The sequence below is a fragment of the Rhinoderma darwinii genome, chromosome 11, assembly GCF_050947455.1.
Source record: "Rhinoderma darwinii isolate aRhiDar2 chromosome 11, aRhiDar2.hap1, whole genome shotgun sequence".
Taxonomy (NCBI): domain Eukaryota; kingdom Metazoa; phylum Chordata; class Amphibia; order Anura; family Rhinodermatidae; genus Rhinoderma; species Rhinoderma darwinii.
The window spans coordinates 87,435,905-87,456,505 of record NC_134697.1 but is presented as its reverse complement, the minus strand read 5'-3'; the positions used below and the strand labels follow the sequence as shown (position 1 = coordinate 87,456,505).

The following is a 20,601-nucleotide window of genomic DNA, read 5'->3' as shown; positions in this document are numbered from 1 at the left end:
GACAGAGCATAGAGTGCCAGAATTTGTCAAATGACCGGCCAGCAGCTGCAGACTGCCGGGCTGTGTTAAATTCAAAGTGATGTGCGTGCTAGGATTGCTAGTCAAGCCAGGCTATTTTAAAACAATTGATTTAGCCCCCCCGACATGTTTCGCTGTCAACACAGCGTCCTCATGGGATCAAAACGGGGCTAGTGAGCGCGCGTACATATTGTCACTTCCTATAAAGACTCTCATTTTACAACACACAGGGTTGACCTGTGTCGGAACTAATAAGATCTCTATTTAGAGAACGAGCCTCCAAAACCCCAGATTGGCATAAGGATTAGCCAATGTGGGGGCCGTGTGTATGTGGCCAATTGGAGTATGCCGAGTGCGCATGGGCACTAAATACAAAGTTGGACTTAGTCGTTTTTCTGGATTCTTCAAGGATTTTATTTATGTCCGCGGCGCATGCGTACATAACACCTGGCCACTGGCCAGTCTTAGCCGATTTTTATTTTTTTTAAAACATCATTTTTATTAACAATTTTCACATTTTCTTACAAACAGTTCACGCAAAGGTTGCATCATGAGTGCGCAGCACTCAACTATCATTAAATTAACCTTGAGTTAAATACAACATAACAGGACATACAAACATGGCATAAGTGTCGATCTTCATATAGACCGAAAACATGACTTCCCCCATCCCCGACACGACTTAGGTCATCGATGAGTATCTACTTATCATTTATTCCCCGACTAGATCAAAGTTGCAAACCCCCTAAAGTGCCTGCCAAGAGCTGCGTATAGTACCACTTTGTGTGCCTGAAAGGCGTAACAATTCCCACTACCTCGGCTGCTGTGCATTGCGATTCTATGAATATTTGCCACTTAGCGAATAGCTTCTTGGTTCCCGTTTCCTTCCGTCTTTCCACCTCCACCCTCTCAAGAACTAATAACTGTTTCAGACGAGACACAATCAGGTCTAACCCCGGCGTGTCTGTTTCCAGCCATTTACTCAGGAGGCATCTCAAGGCCACCAGTAAAATCGTGTGCACCAGCAGGGGAGGTGATCTCACCCCTCGAGCACCCTCTTCCTCCGGTGGCCGCGCCTGATGGAACAATAGCTCTTGAGGCGTCATTGGGAGGTTCGTTTTCCAATGATCCGCAATATATTTGTGTACCATCCCCCAAAATCGTTTCGTGTGTACACACCCCCATACTCCATGCCATAAATTCGTCAAGGGTGTGTTGCATTTGGGACAACACGTAATGCGGTCGTGGAAGGATTGTGAAGGCAAAATATTAAAGACATATATAGCTGAATGCATCAATTTAAAATAGGTTTCCCTCAAGCTCTCGTTTATAACACTCTTCCGTACCATCTCCCAACCCCTCAATATGATCTCACCTATACCTGGATCTTGAGTCCACCGTTCCCAGACTTTGAAACTAACCCGTGATTGTGGACGAACAAAACCATCTCCCAGTGCTCTATACAACCCTGAAATAGTCGCACACCCAGTCGTTTGACCTATGACCTCATCTACAGTGTGCGAGGTGGCTTCCTTGTTCAAATCCCTGAGCCTAGAGGTGCAAAATGCTCGTGCCAGAAAAATTTGTAAAAAATTAACCCTACCTTCTAGGGGTCTGAGTTTAGTGGTAATTTCCGCCCCGGTTAACCATCTCCTTTCCTCTATATGCATAAGATCCCCTGCGTTATTAATGCCTACCGTCCCCCAAGAGGCAAATCTGTCTCCCTTGCCTACTCCCGGTAAAAATTCCAGGTGTCCGCTCAGCGGCATATGTTTCGATACCAGGTGAGGTAGATCAAAATGCTTACGTACCGCTTTCCAAGCTAGTACTGTATCTCTCAATACAATGGAGGTTTTGAGACGGCACGGAAGAGAAGCAACTCTACAATGTAGCAAAGCCTTCAGGTTCCAGGGTGAGGCATACTCCCCCTCCAGATCTAAGTTGGAATAATGGCTCGTTTCGTGAAGCCAATCTACTACATGACGAAAAAGACATGCCACGTTGTAGCCCCTGATATTCGGGAAGTTCACACCTCCTTCTTGTTTGCCCATCATGAGCTTGGTGAGTGCAATGCGAGGCCTTTTTCCTGCCCATATAAATTTTGTGAATGCGGAAGTCAGTTTAGAGACATCCACATGTTTCAGTAGGAGAGGGAGCGTTTGAAAGGGGTATAGCAATCTGGGGAAACTAACCATCTTAATCAGGTGGCACCTCCCCAGGAGGGATAATGGCAATTGGCACCGTCGGGTGAGTTCCGCTTGTATTTTTTTAAATAACGGGGGATAATTTAGGCCATACAGGGTGTCTGGCACCTTCCCTATCTTAATGCCCAGATAAGTAATGCAGTGTTCAACCGGGGATATCCCACACCCCAAGGATTGCCAAAAGGTCTTAGGCAATGGTTTGCCCAACTCCAGCAGTTCGCTTTTAGCTAGGTTGACTTTATATCCCGAGCATTGCCCAAATTCCTGTAAAAAGTGAAAAACCGGCATTAAATGCTCTTGAGGATTTGACATAAAAAGTATAACGTCATCAGCAAACAGGGCTAACTTAACTGCCAGAGACCCTACCTGAATACCTCTGAACATATCGTATTCCTCCAGGAATCTAGCCATAGGTTCCAGTGCTAGATTGAATAACAGGGGCGACAGGGGGCATCCCTGCCGGGTTCCTTTATGCAATTGAAAGGGATCTGACAGAAATCCTGAGGAGTGAATGCGGGCCTGTGGATTATTGTAAACACCCTTCAAGAAGACCCGGAAGGCTCCCTGGACATTCATTTTGTCCAGCACCATCCCCAGCCATTCCCACTGTATGTTATCAAAAGCTTTGTCTTAGCCGATTTTACGTCTATGGTAGTAGTTACAAATGCGCATGTCTGGGCCACCCGAAGGCATACAGAAGGTAAGCTTCCATATTAAATGATTGGCAGATGAATTAGCCAATGTAAGAAGGGGGATGTGCAACCAATTGAGGTGCACTAGATGTGCATGGGCATCAGTATCTCGGCTAGACATAGTCAATTTTGTTAATTATTTAGTTCTCTTGGCGGCGCATGCGTATATCACGGTCAGCTAGACTTAGTCAATTTAGAGATTTCCAAGAATATTTATGCGCATGTCTTAGCTCTTAGACACTTCAAAGAGAATAAATGGAGCGCGCTTGCGCATTACGGTCATAGAAGGACTTAGTCAAAATTTGTGATAAGGGACCAAATACATAGTAGTTTGGATACATAATTCTCACAGCTTGACTTAGCTAGGTCCTATGGATATTTGGATAAGTGCGCATATCTGGGCACTTAGAAGATACAGCAACGAAAAATCAGATGGAAATAAGGTACGTATTACCATGTATGTGTATATTGTCCACACTGTGAGTTAGTATATAGAAAACTAGATTGGTTTATGTCCAACATTTATGTAGGTCCAATATATTGGTTCACTTAGGGAAGAGGAGAGAAAAGGGAGAGACAAATAGTCCGTAGGGACATATTCAATAGATAGGTTAAATGTACAGAGATATCTTGTCGTTTTTTTTGAATAAAGGTGTAAATGGTCGTAATGGCTACATAGCAATTGGTAGTATATAGTGAATAATATATCTGACGTTGTAAGTCGATATAGGGCGAGGGGACTATAGGAAGGCTACAAAGGTGAAGCCCTCATTTAGTCCATTGGGGCTTAGGGATCTAAGCCTGTGAATCCATTTGGCTTCTTCTTGCAAGAGTTTTTTGTTAAGGTTGCCCGCCCTGGAGCCCAACTCGACTTTGGTGATGCCCCAAAATGTCAGGGTATTTATATCACCTTGATGATGGAATCTGACGTGTTTAGAGAGAGGTGTATCCTCTTTCATATTAATCGTACTCTTATGTTTAGAAATTCTTCTACGGAGAATGGTTGAATGGTCTTGCCCACATATAGTTTTGGGCAAGGGCACTGTGCAGCATAAATAATGCCACTACTTTGACAATTTATGAATTGTCTGATGGTAAAGGTCTTGCCATCAACTGGATTTGAAAAAGTTTTAGTTGTCGGCATTAGAGGGCAGAAAGAGCATCTGCCACATGAAAAGGATCCCTGTACTGGGGGTGGGAGCCAGTTTTTTTGTGACGTTGATGGTCGAGAGTAGTGGCTGTGTGTCAGATTTTCACGGAGGTTCTTCCCTCTCCTATAAGTGATGTTGGGAACGCTAGAAATAGTGTCACAGATGTCAGTATCTGTTTGCAGGATGGACCAATGTCTTTTAAGAATATCTTTAATTTGATAGGAACAATTATCAAAGTTCCCTATACATCTGATAAGGGAAGATTGTTTTTAGTGTTGTCAGAATTAGATTTGTTATTCTCCTTTGTACCATGAAGTAATTCGTCCCTAGATGTTGCCCTAGTCCTAGCATAGGCTCTGTGCAGGGTTTTCTTTGGGTATCCGCGTGCGAGAAATTTTTGGTATAATGTGTCACATTCTAGTTGGAAAGTGGATTCTTCAGAGCAGTTTCTTTTCGCTCTTAGGTATTGTCCAATCGGAATGCCTTTTTTAAGGGCTGGTGGATGGAAGCTTCCCCAATGCAGGAAGCTGTTTGTTGCAGTTTCTTTTCTATAGATATTGGTTTGGACAGCCCCACCAGGGTCCAGATTGATTTTTAGATCCAGAAAATTAATTTCTTTTGTGTGTATGGTGTAAGTAAATTTCATCCCAATTTGGTTGTTGTTAATGATGTCCATAAAGTCAGAGAAAAGGGCAGTATCCCCCTCCAAGAAAACAAGTACGTCGTCTATGTATCTAACCCAAAACAAAATGTGACAGGTGAAAAAGAGTAGATCATCGTTAAAAATTAAAGTGTCCTCCCACCACCCCAAAAATAAATTGGCGTAGGTGGGTGCACAAACAGTGCCCATAGCTGTGCCTTTAAGTTGGTAATAGAATTTTTTGTCGAAAAGAAAATAATTGTGTGTGCGTAGAAATTGTAATAAAGATACTGTGAAATTATTATGTGCCTGAAACGGAGTCCCCTTAGTGCTCAAAAAGTGTCGAACAGCATTGAGGCCCAGATCATGATTGATGTTAGTGTACAGTGACTCGACATCAATGCTGGCTATTAGTGTAGTGGAAGAGACATTAATCCCCTGGATCCTGGTGAGGGTGTCTTTTGTATCTCGTAGATACGAGGGTAGAGCTGCAACAAAGGGAGACAATATTTCGTCCACATATGTGCTGATGCCTTGCGTTAAATTATTATTGCCGGAGACAATTGGTCTACCAGGTATTGGTGTAACATTTTTGTGTATTTTCGGCAAAGCATAAAATGTTGCCAGAGTGGGGGTAGGGTTATACATGGATTTAAATTCCTCCAGTGATATTAGACTACTTGATCTTGCATCATTTAGAAGGGTATGTAATTCAGATAGATATCGTACAGTCGGATTACCATCCAGTACCTTGTATGTGGACGCATCGTTGAGAAGTCTATGAACCATGGAGACATAGTCTATTCGATTGAGAATGACAATGTTACCCCCTTTGTCAGATGATTTGAATGTGAGTTCATCCAGTGCTATTTTTTCTAGTTTGCTGAGATTGCTTCGAAGTTTTTGTTTGTGCGGTTGAAGTTTTTTTTAGGTCCGCACTAACCATTTTGACGAATATGTCAATATGTGGATATTGTGAGATAGGAGGTGTTAGTCGTGACTTGGGTCGTAGTGAGGAGAAAGGGCCAATAGCCCTATCAACCGTGTATTCGTTTTCATTCGATAATTCTTCTAATGCACGTAGGGTGGTGAGTTCAGTGTAATTTAAAGAGGAGGTGTCATCAGATTTGTTCTTAAAGTATTTATGTAAGGCAAGTTTTCTTGCAAATAAGTTAATGTCTTTCGTCCACGTGAATTCATCAAAATTTAGAGTGGGGGCGTATGATAAACCTTTACACAACAATGATTTTTGCTGCGGACTCAGTTTAAATTCTGATAAGTTGACTACTTGCATATCGTCAGAGCGGCATTTTCCGCTATGTATTATTTGGTCTGGCTCCACGGTGTATTGTGCAGTCCTAAAAAAGGAATATCTCTGTACATTTAACCTATCTATTGAATATGTCCCTACGGACTATTTGTCTCTCCCTTTTCTCTCCTCTTCCCTAAGTGAACCAATATATTGGACCTACATAAATGTTGGACATAAACCAATCTAGTTTTCTATATACTAACTCACAGTGTGGACAATATACACATACATGGTAATACGTACCTTATTTCCATCTGATTTTTCGTTGCTGTATCTTCTAAGTGCCCAGATATGCACACTTATCCAAATATCCATAGGACCTAGCTAAGTCAAGCTGTGAGAATTATGTATCCAAACTACTATGTATTTGGTCCCTTATCACAAATTTTGACTAAGTCCTTCTATGACCGTAATGCGCAAGCGTGCTCCATTTATTCTCTTTGAAGTGTCTAAGAGCTAAGACATGCGCATAAATATTCTTGGAAATCTCTAAATTGACTAAGTCTAGCTGACCGTGATATACGCATGCGCCGCCAAGAGAACTAAATAATTAACAAAATTGACTATGTCTAGCCGAGATACTGATGCCCATGCGCATCTAGTGCACCTCAATTGGTTGCACATACCCTTTCTTACATTGGCTAATTCATCTGCCAATCATTTAATATGGAAGCTTACCTTCTGTATGCCTTTGGGTGGCCCAGACATGCGCATTTGTAACTACTACCATAGACGTATAATCGGCTAAGACTGGCCAGGTGTAATGTACGCATGCGCCGCGGACATAAATAAAATCCTTGAAGAATCCAGAAAAACAACTAAGTCCAACTTTGTATTTAGTGCACATGCGCACTCGGCATACTCCAATTGGCCACATACACACGGCCCCCACATTGGCTAATCCTTATGCCAATCTGGGGTTTTGGAGGCTCGTTCTCTAAATAGAGATCTTATTGGTTCCGACACAGGTCAACCCTGTGTGTTGTAAAATGAGAGTCTTTATAGGAAGTGACAATATGTACGCGCGATCACTAGCCCCGTTTTGATCCCCTGAGGACGCTGTGTTGACAGCGAAACATGTCGGGGGGGGGGGGGGCTAAATCAATTGTTTTAAAATAGCCTGGCTTGACTAGCAATCCTAGCACGCACATCACTTTGAATTTAATACAGCCCGGCAGTCTGCAGCTGCTGGCCGGTCATTTGACAAATTCTGGCACTCTATGCTCTGTCTGGCAACATTTGCAGATAGAGTCAAATTAGAGCGTGTGCATAAGCAACATTGGCTACAATTTTTAACCATTCGTGTTCATTGTTCATGTCCATATGGACATTCTTAGTGGCAAAATTAATAAAAGTTACTTTTTAACAACACCAGATAGCAGCTGGGAAATTGGCTTTCAGTGTGCCTCAGGCACGTTTGTTTCATTTTATTTCCGTTTAAAGCCCCACTCCTCAGGTTCTGAGAGCCAGCGAGTGGGTATAATTATGTCCCGGCTCCAGGACGGGCCCCAAGAATGGGCCTTCTCCTTGGCTCCTGACGCCCCTGAACTTTCCTCTGTTGATCTTTTTTTTTTCCGCTCTCGGGCTCATATATGACGAGACTGACAAGACTGCCTTTGCCGAGAGTCAGCTGGTGACCTTACGTCAGGGTAAGAGACGTACGTTGAGGAGTACTGTTCTGACTTTAGGAAGTGGTGTGTAGCTTCTCGGTGGAATGACCCTGCCTTGAGGTGCCAGTTTAGATTGGGTCTGTCGAACGCCCTGAAAGACCTGTTAGTTAGCTATCCCACTTCTGACCCTAGACCAGGTTATGGCTTTAGCGGTACGTCTTGACCGACGTCTCAGGGAACGACGACTGGAACGTTTTTGTGCCTTCCCCTCTGACCCCCCCATGATGGCTCCCGAGGTTCCGTTGCTTCATTCTTCCACGGAAAACTCGGATGAACCTATGCAACTCGGGGCCTCCGTCTCTCACCAACAACGTAGAGAGTTCCGCAGTAAGAATGGTCTCTGCTTCTACTGTGGGGATGACAAGCATCAAGTGAACAACTGTCCTAGGCGTAAGAATAAGCAGCCGGAAGAACTTCCGCGCCTAAGTGACCATCGGGGAGGTCATTTGGGCGCACAGGTATTTCCCGTAAATATGAAACCTAATAAGATCTTGCTTCCCTTTCAGGTCTGTTTTGAGTGTAGGTCTGCCACCGGCATTGCCTTCGTGGATTCAGGGTCTTCTGCTAATATTATGTCTGTGGAATTTGCTATGTCTCTAGCTATGCCATTGATTGACTTGCCTAAACCTGTCCCAGTAGTGGGTATCGACTCCACTCCTCTTGCTAATGGTTATTTTACACAGCATACCCGTGTTTTTGAACTCCTTGTTGGCTCCATGCATTTGGAGCAGTGCTCTGTACTGGTGATGCAGGGATTATCGTCCGATTTGGTTTTAGGCCTACCCTGGTTGCAGATGCATAATCCCACGTTTAACTGAAATACTCGGGATCTTACCAAATGGGGTAATGAATGCATGACGTCATTTTTTTCTGTTAATTTTATCTCTCTCCCTGAGGAGGTGAACACTCTACCTGAGTTTATTCAGGACTTCGCTGATGTTTTTTCTAATAATGTCTCCGAAGTGTTACCTCCTCATAGATTGCACAATCGATTTGGTACCAGGAGCTAAGCTCCCTAAGGGTAGGATATTTAATCTCTCTTGTCCCGAACGTGAAGCCTTGAGAGAGTATATCCAGGAATGCCTGGCCAAGTGTTACATTCGCCCCTCTACTTCTCCGGTAGGTGCTGGCTTCTTCTTCGTAGGGAAGAAGGATGGTGGTCTTAGGCCGTGCATTGACTACCGAAACTTGAATAAGGTCACTGTAAGGAACCAGTATCCCCTTCCTTTGATTCCTGATCTCTTCAATCAGGTTCAGGGGGCCCAATGGTTCTCTAAGTTTGATCTACGGGGGGCTTATAACCTTATCCGCATCAAAGAGGGGGATGAGTGGAAGACTGCGTTTAACACGCCCGAAGGTCATTTCGAATACCTCGTCATGCCCAATGGGTTGTGTAATGCTCCTGCGGTCTTCCAGAATTTCATAAATGAGATTTTAAGAGACTACCTGGGGGTATTTCTTGTAGTGTACCTTGATGACATACTTGTGTTTTCCAAGGACTGGTCCTCCCACATTGAGCATGTCAGGAAGGTGCTCCAGGCCCTTCGGGAAAACAAACTGTTTGCTAAAACCGAAAAATGTGTGTTTGGGGTGCAGAAGATACAATTTTTGGGTCAAATCCTCACTCCTCATGAATTCCGCATCGACCCTGCCAAGGTTCAGGCTGTGGCTGAATGGGTCCAACCTGCCTCCCTGAAGGCATTACAGTTCTTCCTGGGGTTTGCTAATTATTACAGGAGATTTATTGCTAACTTCTCGGTCATCGCTAAGCCTCTTACGGATCTTACTCGCAAAGGTGCTGACCTCCTCCACTGGCCTCCAGAGGCGGTCCAGGCTTTTGAGGTCCTTAAGAAGTGGAGAAAATGTAGGAGGGAACCTCCAGCTCACCTTAGGGCAGGAAATGTTCAATGCCTATTGCGCCAGGATCCTCGTGTCGGTACACGTCGGTAGAGACACAGCAAGACGATGGGTGTGATCCAGCGCAGGAGAAGAATCATTCAAAATTCGGAATTAATTAAAATGGAAACTAGTTCCGATTTTATTGGATATAAAGTAAAAAACAGGGAGAGCTTACTCTGCAGATCATTTATTCTCAGCCATGACTAAGGACGAGGAGATCGTCCGAAACGCGTAGGCTTCACACACCAATCTTCCCTCCATATATCCACCTTTCCTCCGTGGGAGTAAGCTCTCCCTGTTTTTTACTTTATATCCAATAAAATCGGAACTAGTTTCCATTTTAATTCATTCCGAATTTTGAATGATTCTTCTCCTGCGCTGGATCACACCCATCGTCTTGCTGTGTCCTTAAGAAGTGCTTTATCTCGGCCCCTGTTCTGATTCAGCCTAACCAAATGGAGCCATTCATCGTGGAGGTTGATGCCTCCGAGGTGGGAGTTGGTGCTGTCTTGTCCCAGGGTACCAGGTCCCTCACCCATCTCCGTCCCTGTGCCTACTTCTCCAGGAAGTTCTCGCCAACTGAGAGTAACTATGATATTGGCAACCGCGAACTCTTAGCCATTAAATGGGCATTTGAAGAGTGGCGCCACTTCCTGGAGGGGGCTAGGCACCAGGTAACTGTCCTTACCGACCACAAGAATCTGGTTTTCTTAGAATCTGCCCGGAGGCTAAACCCGAGACAAGCTCAATGGGCGTTATTTTTAACTAGATTAAACTTTTTGGTCACCTATAGGACTGGGTCTAAAAATATTAAGGCTGATGCACTGTCGCGTAGCTTCCTGGCCAGTCCTCCTTTGGAGGAAGATCCTGCATGTGTTTTGCCTCCAGGTATAATCATTTCCTCTGTTGATTCTGACTTAGTCTCCGAAATTGCGGCTGATCAAGGTTCAGCTCCCGGGAACCTTCCTGAGAACAAGCTCGTCATGCCCAATGGGTTGTGTAATGCTCCTGCGGTCTTCCAGAATTTCATAAATGAGATTTTAAGAGACTACCTGGGGGTATTTCTTGTAGTGTACCTTGATGACATACTTGTGTTTTCCAAGGACTGGTCCTCCCACATTGAGCATGTCAGGAAGGTGCTCCAGGCCCTTCGGGAAAACAAACTGTTTGCTAAAACCGAAAAATGTGTGTTTGGGGTGCAGAAGATACAATTTTTGGGTCAAATCCTCACTCCTCATGAATTCCGCATCGACCCTGCCAAGGTTCAGGCTGTGGCTGAATGGGTCCAACCTGCCTCCCTGAAGGCATTACAGTTCTTCCTGGGGTTTGCTAATTATTACAGGAGATTTATTGCTAACTTCTCGGTCATCGCTAAGCCTCTTACGGATCTTACTCGCAAAGGTGCTGACCTCCTCCACTGGCCTCCAGAGGCGGTCCAGGCTTTTGAGGTCCTTAAGAAGTGGAGAAAATGTAGGAGGGAACCTCCAGCTCACCTTAGGGCAGGAAATGTTCAATGCCTATTGCGCCAGGATCCTCGTGTCGGTACACGTCGGTAGAGACACAGCAAGACGATGGGTGTGATCCAGCGCAGGAGAAGAATCATTCAAAATTCGGAATTAATTAAAATGGAAACTAGTTCCGATTTTATTGGATATAAAGTAAAAAACAGGGAGAGCTTACTCTGCAGATCATTTATTCTCAGCCATGACTAAGGACGAGGAGATCGTCCGAAACGCGTAGGCTTCACACACCAATCTTCCCTCCATATATCCACCTTTCCTCCGTGGGAGTAAGCTCTCCCTGTTTTTTACTTTATATCCAATAAAATCGGAACTAGTTTCCATTTTAATTCATTCCGAATTTTGAATGATTCTTCTCCTGCGCTGGATCACACCCATCGTCTTGCTGTGTCCTTAAGAAGTGCTTTATCTCGGCCCCTGTTCTGATTCAGCCTAACCAAATGGAGCCATTCATCGTGGAGGTTGATGCCTCCGAGGTGGGAGTTGGTGCTGTCTTGTCCCAGGGTACCAGGTCCCTCACCCATCTCCGTCCCTGTGCCTACTTCTCCAGGAAGTTCTCGCCAACTGAGAGTAACTATGATATTGGCAACCGCGAACTCTTAGCCATTAAATGGGCATTTGAAGAGTGGCGCCACTTCCTGGAGGGGGCTAGGCACCAGGTAACTGTCCTTACCGACCACAAGAATCTGGTTTTCTTAGAATCTGCCCGGAGGCTAAACCCGAGACAAGCTCAATGGGCGTTATTTTTAACTAGATTAAACTTTTTGGTCACCTATAGGACTGGGTCTAAAAATATTAAGGCTGATGCACTGTCGCGTAGCTTCCTGGCCAGTCCTCCTTTGGAGGAAGATCCTGCATGTGTTTTGCCTCCAGGTATAATCATTTCCTCTGTTGATTCTGACTTAGTCTCCGAAATTGCGGCTGATCAAGGTTCAGCTCCCGGGAACCTTCCTGAGAACAAGCTGTTTGTTCCCCTGCAATTCCGGCTAAGGGTACTCAGGGAAAATCATGACTCTGCACTATCTGGCCATCCAGGCATCCTGGGTACCAAGCATCTCATTGCCAGAAATTATTGGTGGCCTGGGTTGCTTAAAGACGTTAAGGCCTATGTCGCCGCTTGTGAAATTTGTGCTAGGTCCAAGACTCCCAGGTCCCGACCAGCGGGCTTACTATGTTCTTTGCCCATTCCCCAGAGACCTTGGACCCATATCTCCATGGATTTTATCACCGATTTGCCTCCATCTCAAGTCAAGTCGGTGGTGTGGGTTGTAGTAGACCGTTTCAGTAAGATGTGCCACTTTGTGCCCCTCAAGAAACTACCCAATGCTAAGACGTTAGCTACCTTGTTTGTCAAACACATCCTGAGTCTCCATGGGGTTCCTGTCAATATTGTTTCTGACAGAGGGGTACAATTTGTTTCATTGTTTTGGAGAGCCTTCTGTAAAAAGTTGGAGATTGATCTGTCCTTCTCCTAGGCCTTCCATCCTGAAACTAATGGCCAAACTGAGAGGACTAATCAGTCTCTAGAACAATATTTAAGGTGTTTTATCTCTGACTGTCAATATGATTGGGTCTCCTTCGTTCCCCTCGCCGAATTTTCCCTTAATAACCGGGTCAGTAACTCGTCAGGGGTCTCCCCCTTTTTCTGTAATTTTGGGTTTAATCCACGGTTCTCCTCTGCTTCACCTGGTAGTTCCAACAATCCCGAGCTAGATGTCGTTCATCAGGAACTGTGCACAGTCTGGGCCCAGGTTCAGAAGAAGCTAGAGGCGTCCCAGAGCATACAAAAGACTCCGGCAGATAGAAGACGTTCTGCTAACCCCTTGTTTGTGGTCAGGGATCTGGTGTTGCTATCTACTAAAAATTTGCGCCTTAAAGTCCCGTCCAAGAAGTTTGCTCGCCGGTTTATAGGGCCGTACAAGGTCATTGAAGTCCTTAACCCTGTCTCCTTCCGACTGGAGTTACCCCCGTCTTTTCGAGTACACGACGTGTTTCATGCCTCCCTCCTTAAACGCTGCTCCCCGTCCTTGGCTCCCTCGAGGAAACCTCCGGTCCCTGTTCTCACCCCTGAAGGGGTAGAATTCGAGGTGGCCAAGATTGTGGACAGCAGGATGGTCCAAGGCTCCCTCCAGTACCTGGTCCATTGGAGAGGATACGGGCCTGAGGAGAGGACTTGGGTACCTGCCCGGGATGTTCACGCTGGGGTATTGCTCAGGAGGTTCTATCTTCGCATCCACAATAAGCCAGGTCCACCTAGAAAGGGTCCAGTGGCCCCTTTTAAAAGGGGGGGTACTGTAAAGGATCTGCCAGACACAGCTTCTGTGTCGACGCCCGTGGGTAATCAGTCTGCACCTGCTCCTAAGTCTGAGAGAGTGACACGATATTCTACCAGTCAGGCTGGGAGGCTGAGGAGTGGGAGAGCCTATCACACCCTGGCCAGACGGAGCTAGCTCCCGCCCTTTGTCTGTTTATACCTGCATTTCCTGCTCCTCCTTTGCCTGTGATTCTTTTCTGTTTCCTGGCTCTGCTGCTCCTGCTATGATTATTGACCTTGCTTCATTTTTGACCCTGGCTTTACTGACTACGCTCCTACTCTGCGATTTGTACCTCGTTCACTACTCTTGTTGCTCACTGTGTTGCCGTGGGCAACTGTCCCATTTCCCTTAGCTTCTATGTACCCTTGTCTGTCATGCACTTATTGAGCGTAGGGACCGTCGCCCAGTTGTACGCCGTCGCCTAGGACGGGCCGTTGCAAGTAGGCAGGGACTGAGTGGCGGGTAGATTAGGGCTCACCTGTCTGTCTCCCTACCCCGTCATTACAGAGATTGACATTTTTTTTTTCACCTTTTTTTTTAATGTAACTCGAGCATAAAACCATTTGTACATTTTACAATTAACTGGTTGCCGACACAGGATGAGAATGCTCGTCCTGAGCGGCGAGCACTTCGCGCATTAGGACGAGCATTCTCGTCCTGTGTGACAGCCGTCTGCGCGCGATCGAGAGCGGGGCAACGGCTGTAATACACAGCCATGGCCCCGCTCTGACAGCGGAGAGGAAACATCTTCTCTCCGCCGTTAACCCTTTGAATGCCGCGATGAAAGCTGATCGCGACATTGAAGGAGAGGGGACTGCACATTGCTTCACAGTTATCTTCTGTGACACGATCAATCAAAGCCCACAACTCATATGGACAGACAGCCCAGGGTCCATTGAAGGACCCCAGGGCTGTCTGAACATATTTCCTGTTGTTAGGACATACTGAGGTATATAATATATATCCAAGCGATTCTGAGATTGTTTTCTTGTGACATATTGTATTTATGTTAGTGGTAAAATTTGGTTGATACATTGTGCTTATTTGTGCAAAAACACCAACATTTTTCTCAATTTGGACATTTTTCTCAATTTAAATGCATCTGCTTTTAAGAAAGACAGTAATACCACACAAAATAGTTACTAGTGAACATTTACCATATGTCTACTTTATGTTTTTTTCCATTTTTTTGAACATCATTTTTCTAGGACATTACAAGGCTTATACAATTTCCCACATTTTCAAGAACATTTCCAAAACCTGTTTTTTTTAGGGACCAGTTCAGGTCTTAGGTGGCTTTGAGGGGTTTATATGTCAGAAACCTATAAATCACCCCATTTTAAAAACTGCACACCTCAAAGAAGTCAGAAAAGCATTTTGGAAGTTTCTTAACCCTTTAGGCGTTTCACAGGAATGAAAGTAAAGTGAATGGAGTGATGAATCACATTTTACTATCTGTCAGTCTGATGGATCAATCTGGGTTTGACGGATGCCAGGAGAACGTTACCTCCTGGAATGCGTAATTCAGTTGATTCTCTAGGTCTGAGCACTTTATGTAAATAAAAAGCAGCTTAGACTGAACAAAATAAAGGCCATTTCCATACACAAATATTAACAGTAGAATGAGTCATAGGATGCCACTTTTCTTGCATCCGAATTGGTGGAGGAGGAGTACAGGTCTTGAAAAGATTTTCATACTTTGGACTGGCCACCTTAAAAGGGGTTGTCCCATCAGGACAATCCATCCATGTGCCCTATTAGGGCATATGGAAATCATAGAGAGGGGTCCCTCTTGGGACTCCCTCTATGTGCCAGAACAAAGAGCCGTTCTGGAAAAGCAACTACCACCCTAGCGTGTCTTTGCATTAAATGGGCGGCCATCTATTTGGATCGATTGGATGTAATGCTACGCCATTTCAGGGAAAATGTGTAGCTGGTCCCTGCTTCCCCCGGCAATAATAGCAGATCACCGGGTGCTGAAGCTAGTTTTATTACAATTACGTTCATCTTTTTTTTTATCTCTACAGCCCATTCTTCTTTTGTTTCAGGTGTTTATGAGGGCCACACACCTTATATTATGTTCTCACAGCTCTAGAACTCCACCCAACACATTTTCTTGGCTAGTTTTTAAGATCCCTTGACAAAAGAAACATTAGAACGGAGGATCAGTCAAGAGATTATATTTTATTACACTCATCCATACTCGCATATAAAAAAATATTTCTAGCTTAAATTCAAAAATATCCTTTAATGTCGTTCCCTACCGGACACCAAAGCGTTATAGGTGAGCAAGAGCATGACCGACTTCACCTAAGTGTCTCCAAAGACCAACTCCCAATGGTCAGCTAATAGCGGCCTGATTTTTTGTTTCTTTCTTTAGCAACCATATGGCAATTTCAGTACAATTGTAATATTTTTTAATATTTGTAAATCCAATAGATTAGCCTCACATATAATAAACAACAACACGGACTAAGACCTTCCAATTTATCAGCAATTCGACAAGGAAATAAAGGTTATTCCTGTCTTTACACAATGACGTGCCGGTACTTTGCCACTTGTAACGTAAGCAACTTCCGGAGACTCTTATTGGATCCCATAGTTGGTGAATAATACATGGAGAGTGAGTGAGGTTCAAGAGGTCAACTCAGCTTCCAAAAACAATGAGGCTCAATCCAGCTCTTCTACATGAACTGTGAGCTGCATGTGTCTCTGCCGGAGGTTCGAAAACTATCATAATTGCCAATATTTAACCGATTTACAAGCACATTGCCCATGGTAGTCGTGGGGCCGACCCAAAATCTTATGTACAAGGTGCTACAATGAGTGCCTAACCTAGGCTTTGTGGAGGGAATTTATTAAACACTCTGCTCCAGTTTTCTGACGTAGAAATTTGTGCAAAAATTGTTTTTCTGCCAAAAATGTGCGACTTTTCCATTTTCGCACTGCTACTAAAAAGAATATAAAAAAACAGCGGCTGGTCTTAGTGGGAAGGGACAGGGCCGTTCACGGGTCACTATAATTTACGCCAGAGATGCGCCTCATTTTTTAAGAGGTGTGCGCCTCGTAATAAATTAGGAACATCTTACTCACGCGTCTTTTAGATTGCCGGGTGTATGAAAAGTGTCTGGAAAGAAAAAAAAATGTACACAGCGCCACATGGTGAAAGATAAACCTGATAGGTAGGGTCATTTATAGTAATGGTAAGTAATTGCACTCACCTAAGGTATTTTGTACTGGCAGGTACAACTTAATGAAGTAGGCAGTAGTAAAAATGGTTACAGCTTTCAATATCCAAGTACCGGCATCAAATATGTGGTGCCGCGGGAAATAGCAATTTAAAAAAAAATATATAATAATATATATTAAAAATGGATATAAGAGGAAAGCGCTACTCAAAAGGAGAGGATAGGCAGGGTGATAATATTGAGTAGATTTATTTTGCAAAGAAAGGCAACGCGTTTCAACGCAGAACCTGCGTTGGCCTGATGAAGATGCAGGTTCTGCGTTGAAACGCATTGCCTTTCTTTGCCAAATAAATCTCAATATTATCACCCTGCCTATCCTCTCCTTTTGAGTAGCGCTTTCCTCTCATATCCATTTTTAATATGTATATATTTATTTTTTTTGAAATTGTTGGTGTATGAAAAGTCAGTCTTAAGCCTTGTTTACACGAACGTGTCCGTTTTTCATGCGTAAAAAAATGCGTTTTTCTTGTGTTGCAGTTCCGTGTACATCTGCATTTTTTTTGCATCTGCATTTTTTTACGCGTATGTCATGCGTATTTCACGCCAGCAAAAAAAAAAAAGACGTTTTTTTTTCATAATTTCTTTAGCGACTGTTGCGTGAATCATAGACAGCACACGAATGACGTCCGTGTGTGTGGTCTGTTTTTTTTTTCACGCACCCATTGACTTCAATGGGCTGCGTGGTGCACAAAAACGCACCAAAATAAAACATGCAGAGAGTTTCACACAATGGACACACGCTGCGTGAATAGCCACATTGATTTTCATAGGTCCGTGAAAAAAAAAACGGACAACAGACGGACGTGAAATACGCTCGTGTGACTAAGTCCTTAATGAATTCCTCCTCCACGCTGCCTATCACCAGTGGAACCAGGGAACATCGGATATACTAAGGGCATTTCTTACAGATTAGATCTCTTCCTTTCTTCCTAAAATTTGAACATCATGATGATACCTGAACATGATGTTTTTGATGTTCAAAAAGACCGGATTCCTGGGTGAAATATTCTCCACATGCAATACATGAATAGGGCTTCTCGCTATGGCCAAGGCCCTGATGAATTTCAAGAGGACCTTTAATTGGACAAGGTTTTCTAGATTCCAAACCTGAGGACAGCTTCTCCCCTGTATGAATTCTTAGATGTTCCACAAGATTTGATTTCCGGGTAAAACATCTTCTGCATTCTGAACATGAAAATGGTCTCTGCCCTGTGTGAATTTTTTGATGTTCAACAAGATTTGATCTCTGGGTAAAACATTTTGCACATTCCGAACAGGAATATGGCTTCTTCCCTGTGTGAATTCTCTCGTGTTTTATGAGATCTGATTTCCGGGTAAAACATCTCCCACATTCTGAACATGAAAAAGGTTTCTCTCCGGTGTGAATTCTCTGATGCTTAACAAGATCTGATTTCCAAGTAAAACATTTCCCACATTCTGAGCATGAAAATGGTTTCTCCCCTGTGTGAATCCGCTTATGTTTAACAAGATCCGATTTAGTGGTAAAACCTTTCCCACAATCCGGACATTCAAATTTTCTCTCGTCTCGGTGAATTCTCTTGTGAATAGAAAGTTTCGATTCCTTTTTAAAACATTTCCCACATTCTAGACATGAAAACGAATTATTGTCTCTGTGAAGTCTTTCATGCCTAGAAAGATTCCTTTTCTTTTGAAAACATTTCCCACATTCTAGACATGAAAACAGATTATCGTCTCTGTGAATTATTTCATGCTTAGAAAGATTCAATTTCTTTTGAAAACATTTCCCACATTCTAGACATGAAAACGGATTATCGTCTCTGTGAATTATTTCATGCTTAGAAAGATTCAATTTCTTTTTAAAACATTTCCCACATTCAGAACATGGATACAATAGTTTATACTCTCTGTGTCCTTCACTTTGTTTAACAGTCTGAGATGTATCAGATGACTGTTCCTTGCGATCAGTCGATAGATCTCCGAGGTGAAGGACTGAGGGAATAGTTGGTGTAATATAGTGTTCTTCATAAGTATCTTGTGTAACATTGATATCTCCTACTTCATAATCTGGAGATAAAAGCAAATCTCCCTTTGAACCCCTGGTCCAGTCATCTGCGGGGAAAAAGACCAATTAGTCGATATTTATAACGCTCTTATGTAAAACTTCCCATATAGGAGAATCCTTCTTCTACTATTTTTACTGCAATTGACACCTAAAAAAGCGAAGTCTCGCCCATTTAGTTGATCCTCTGCCCAGAATGAGAGCACGGCTAAAAGGTAAAAAGGAAATATTTTAGCGGTCAACATTTCCTTTAATTAGGTAAACATTGATCATTTCCCGTCAGCACCTCGAGGGATAGCGCTGTACTTTGTGGCTATTACTCACCTGGACTGATAGCTGCAGGAGTCTTCTCCTCCTTACACTGCTGATCCTCCAACATATATGTCTCTTCTTCTCCTACTATAACTTCGACTTTAATATCGTTTAGATCTTCACACTAAGATTAAAAAATGTAAAACAATGTACAAATCAGGAAAGCGTTGGAAAAGTCGATAGAGGCTTCCAAAGTCTTGTCCAACTTAACCCCTTTTTAATGAGAGAGGATATCACAAGATTAACATTGATCATATACACAGAATAGGTGATAAATGTCTGGTGGCTTCACCGCTGGGACCGCAGACGATCACTAGAATGGGGGTCCTGAGATGCAAATTCCTCCTCACTGTACGATTGAAGTGAGGATCTTGAATGAAGCGGAGGATGAGCATGTGCCTTGCCACCGCATTCAATGTATAGCCTACAAAAAGACCTCATTAAGAGGGTATATGGGTTCCTATATATATATATATATATATATATATATATATATATATATATATATATATATATATATATATATATATATATATATATATATATATACACACACACAATTTATTGTATAACTCCCAACAGGTAACTACTACCAGTAACGTATAACCCCCACATCCCCACTGATCCAACTTTTTGATATGTCTCTATGACATATCTAAGAGTTTGATGAAAGTGTAGATCCAATTAAAACCAAAAAGATTACAACCATGTGGTACAAAAAATGCTTAGACTCACCCTACAATCTTTATGTGTAAGAAGTAGCAAGGAGGACAAACATCTCACGTGCGTTTCGATAGACCAGGAGCTTCGTCAGGTCCTCCTTGCTATTTCTTATACATAAAGATGTGTAGGGGGTGAGTCTTCGCAGTTTTTGTACCACATGGTTGCAATCTTTTTGGCATAAACAGCTTTTTGAGTTGTTTCTTTATTCGATATATTGTATTATACATTACTGGTATTAGTTACCTATTGGGAGTTATACTTTGTTCTCCCGTCAATGCCAGTATTACCACCCCTCACACGTTCTGTGATTTTCAGTATATAGGACCATGTCAACTTATACCCACTTTTTTAACTGATCGTATTTTTATTACTATAATTCATTGTTCACTTAATGTGTTGATTAATCGGATACACATTTTTCAATGACTTTGGGTATTTGTGTTCCTTATGGTCTTTTGTCGATTTTGACTACATTCGATATCTATGGGGCTGATGGAGATAGCAGTGTACATTCCTTGGCTGGTTCAGTCAGCCCCGTAGACGTTCAAGCACATTTAAGGAATGGGGATCTTGGGACACCCGTTCTAGTGATCAGTGGTGGTCCCAGGGACTAGACATTTATCACCTATCCTGTGAATAGGTGATAAATGTCAAAGGGGTTATGTGGAGACCACAAATTATCAGCAGAGTAGTCCCTGCAGTATGCGAGTACACTCGATAATATACATTCCGGTCCCCCGTCGCGCTGATTCTGAGATTTTCATAGATTTTTATAGCGCTGCCGGGGGACCGGAAGTCTAGTTGCACAGTTGCCTTTGATGACGATATGACTACTATCACCCCGCTGTACTCCATG

The 20,601-nt window shown here is 43.4% G+C and overlaps 1 protein-coding gene across 3 annotated transcripts in view; it reads right to left on the bottom strand.

Annotated features, from left to right (window-relative positions):
• Positions 1 to 17,021: 17,021 nt before the first annotated feature.
• The window catches only part of LOC142663700 (uncharacterized), a 6,539-nt gene continuing 2,959 nt past the window's right edge, over positions 17,022 to 20,601 (bottom strand). For all 3 annotated transcript variants that reach the window (XM_075842471.1, XM_075842472.1, XM_075842473.1), the window contains exons 6-7: positions 19,035 to 19,146; positions 17,022 to 18,760 (exon numbers count right to left, since the gene is read on the bottom strand). In XM_075842471.1, coding sequence (XP_075698586.1) covers positions 17,613 to 18,760; positions 19,035 to 19,146 — 1,260 coding nt within the window. In that variant the 3' untranslated portion in view covers positions 17,022 to 17,612. The remainder of the gene's footprint in view (positions 18,761 to 19,034; positions 19,147 to 20,601) is intronic.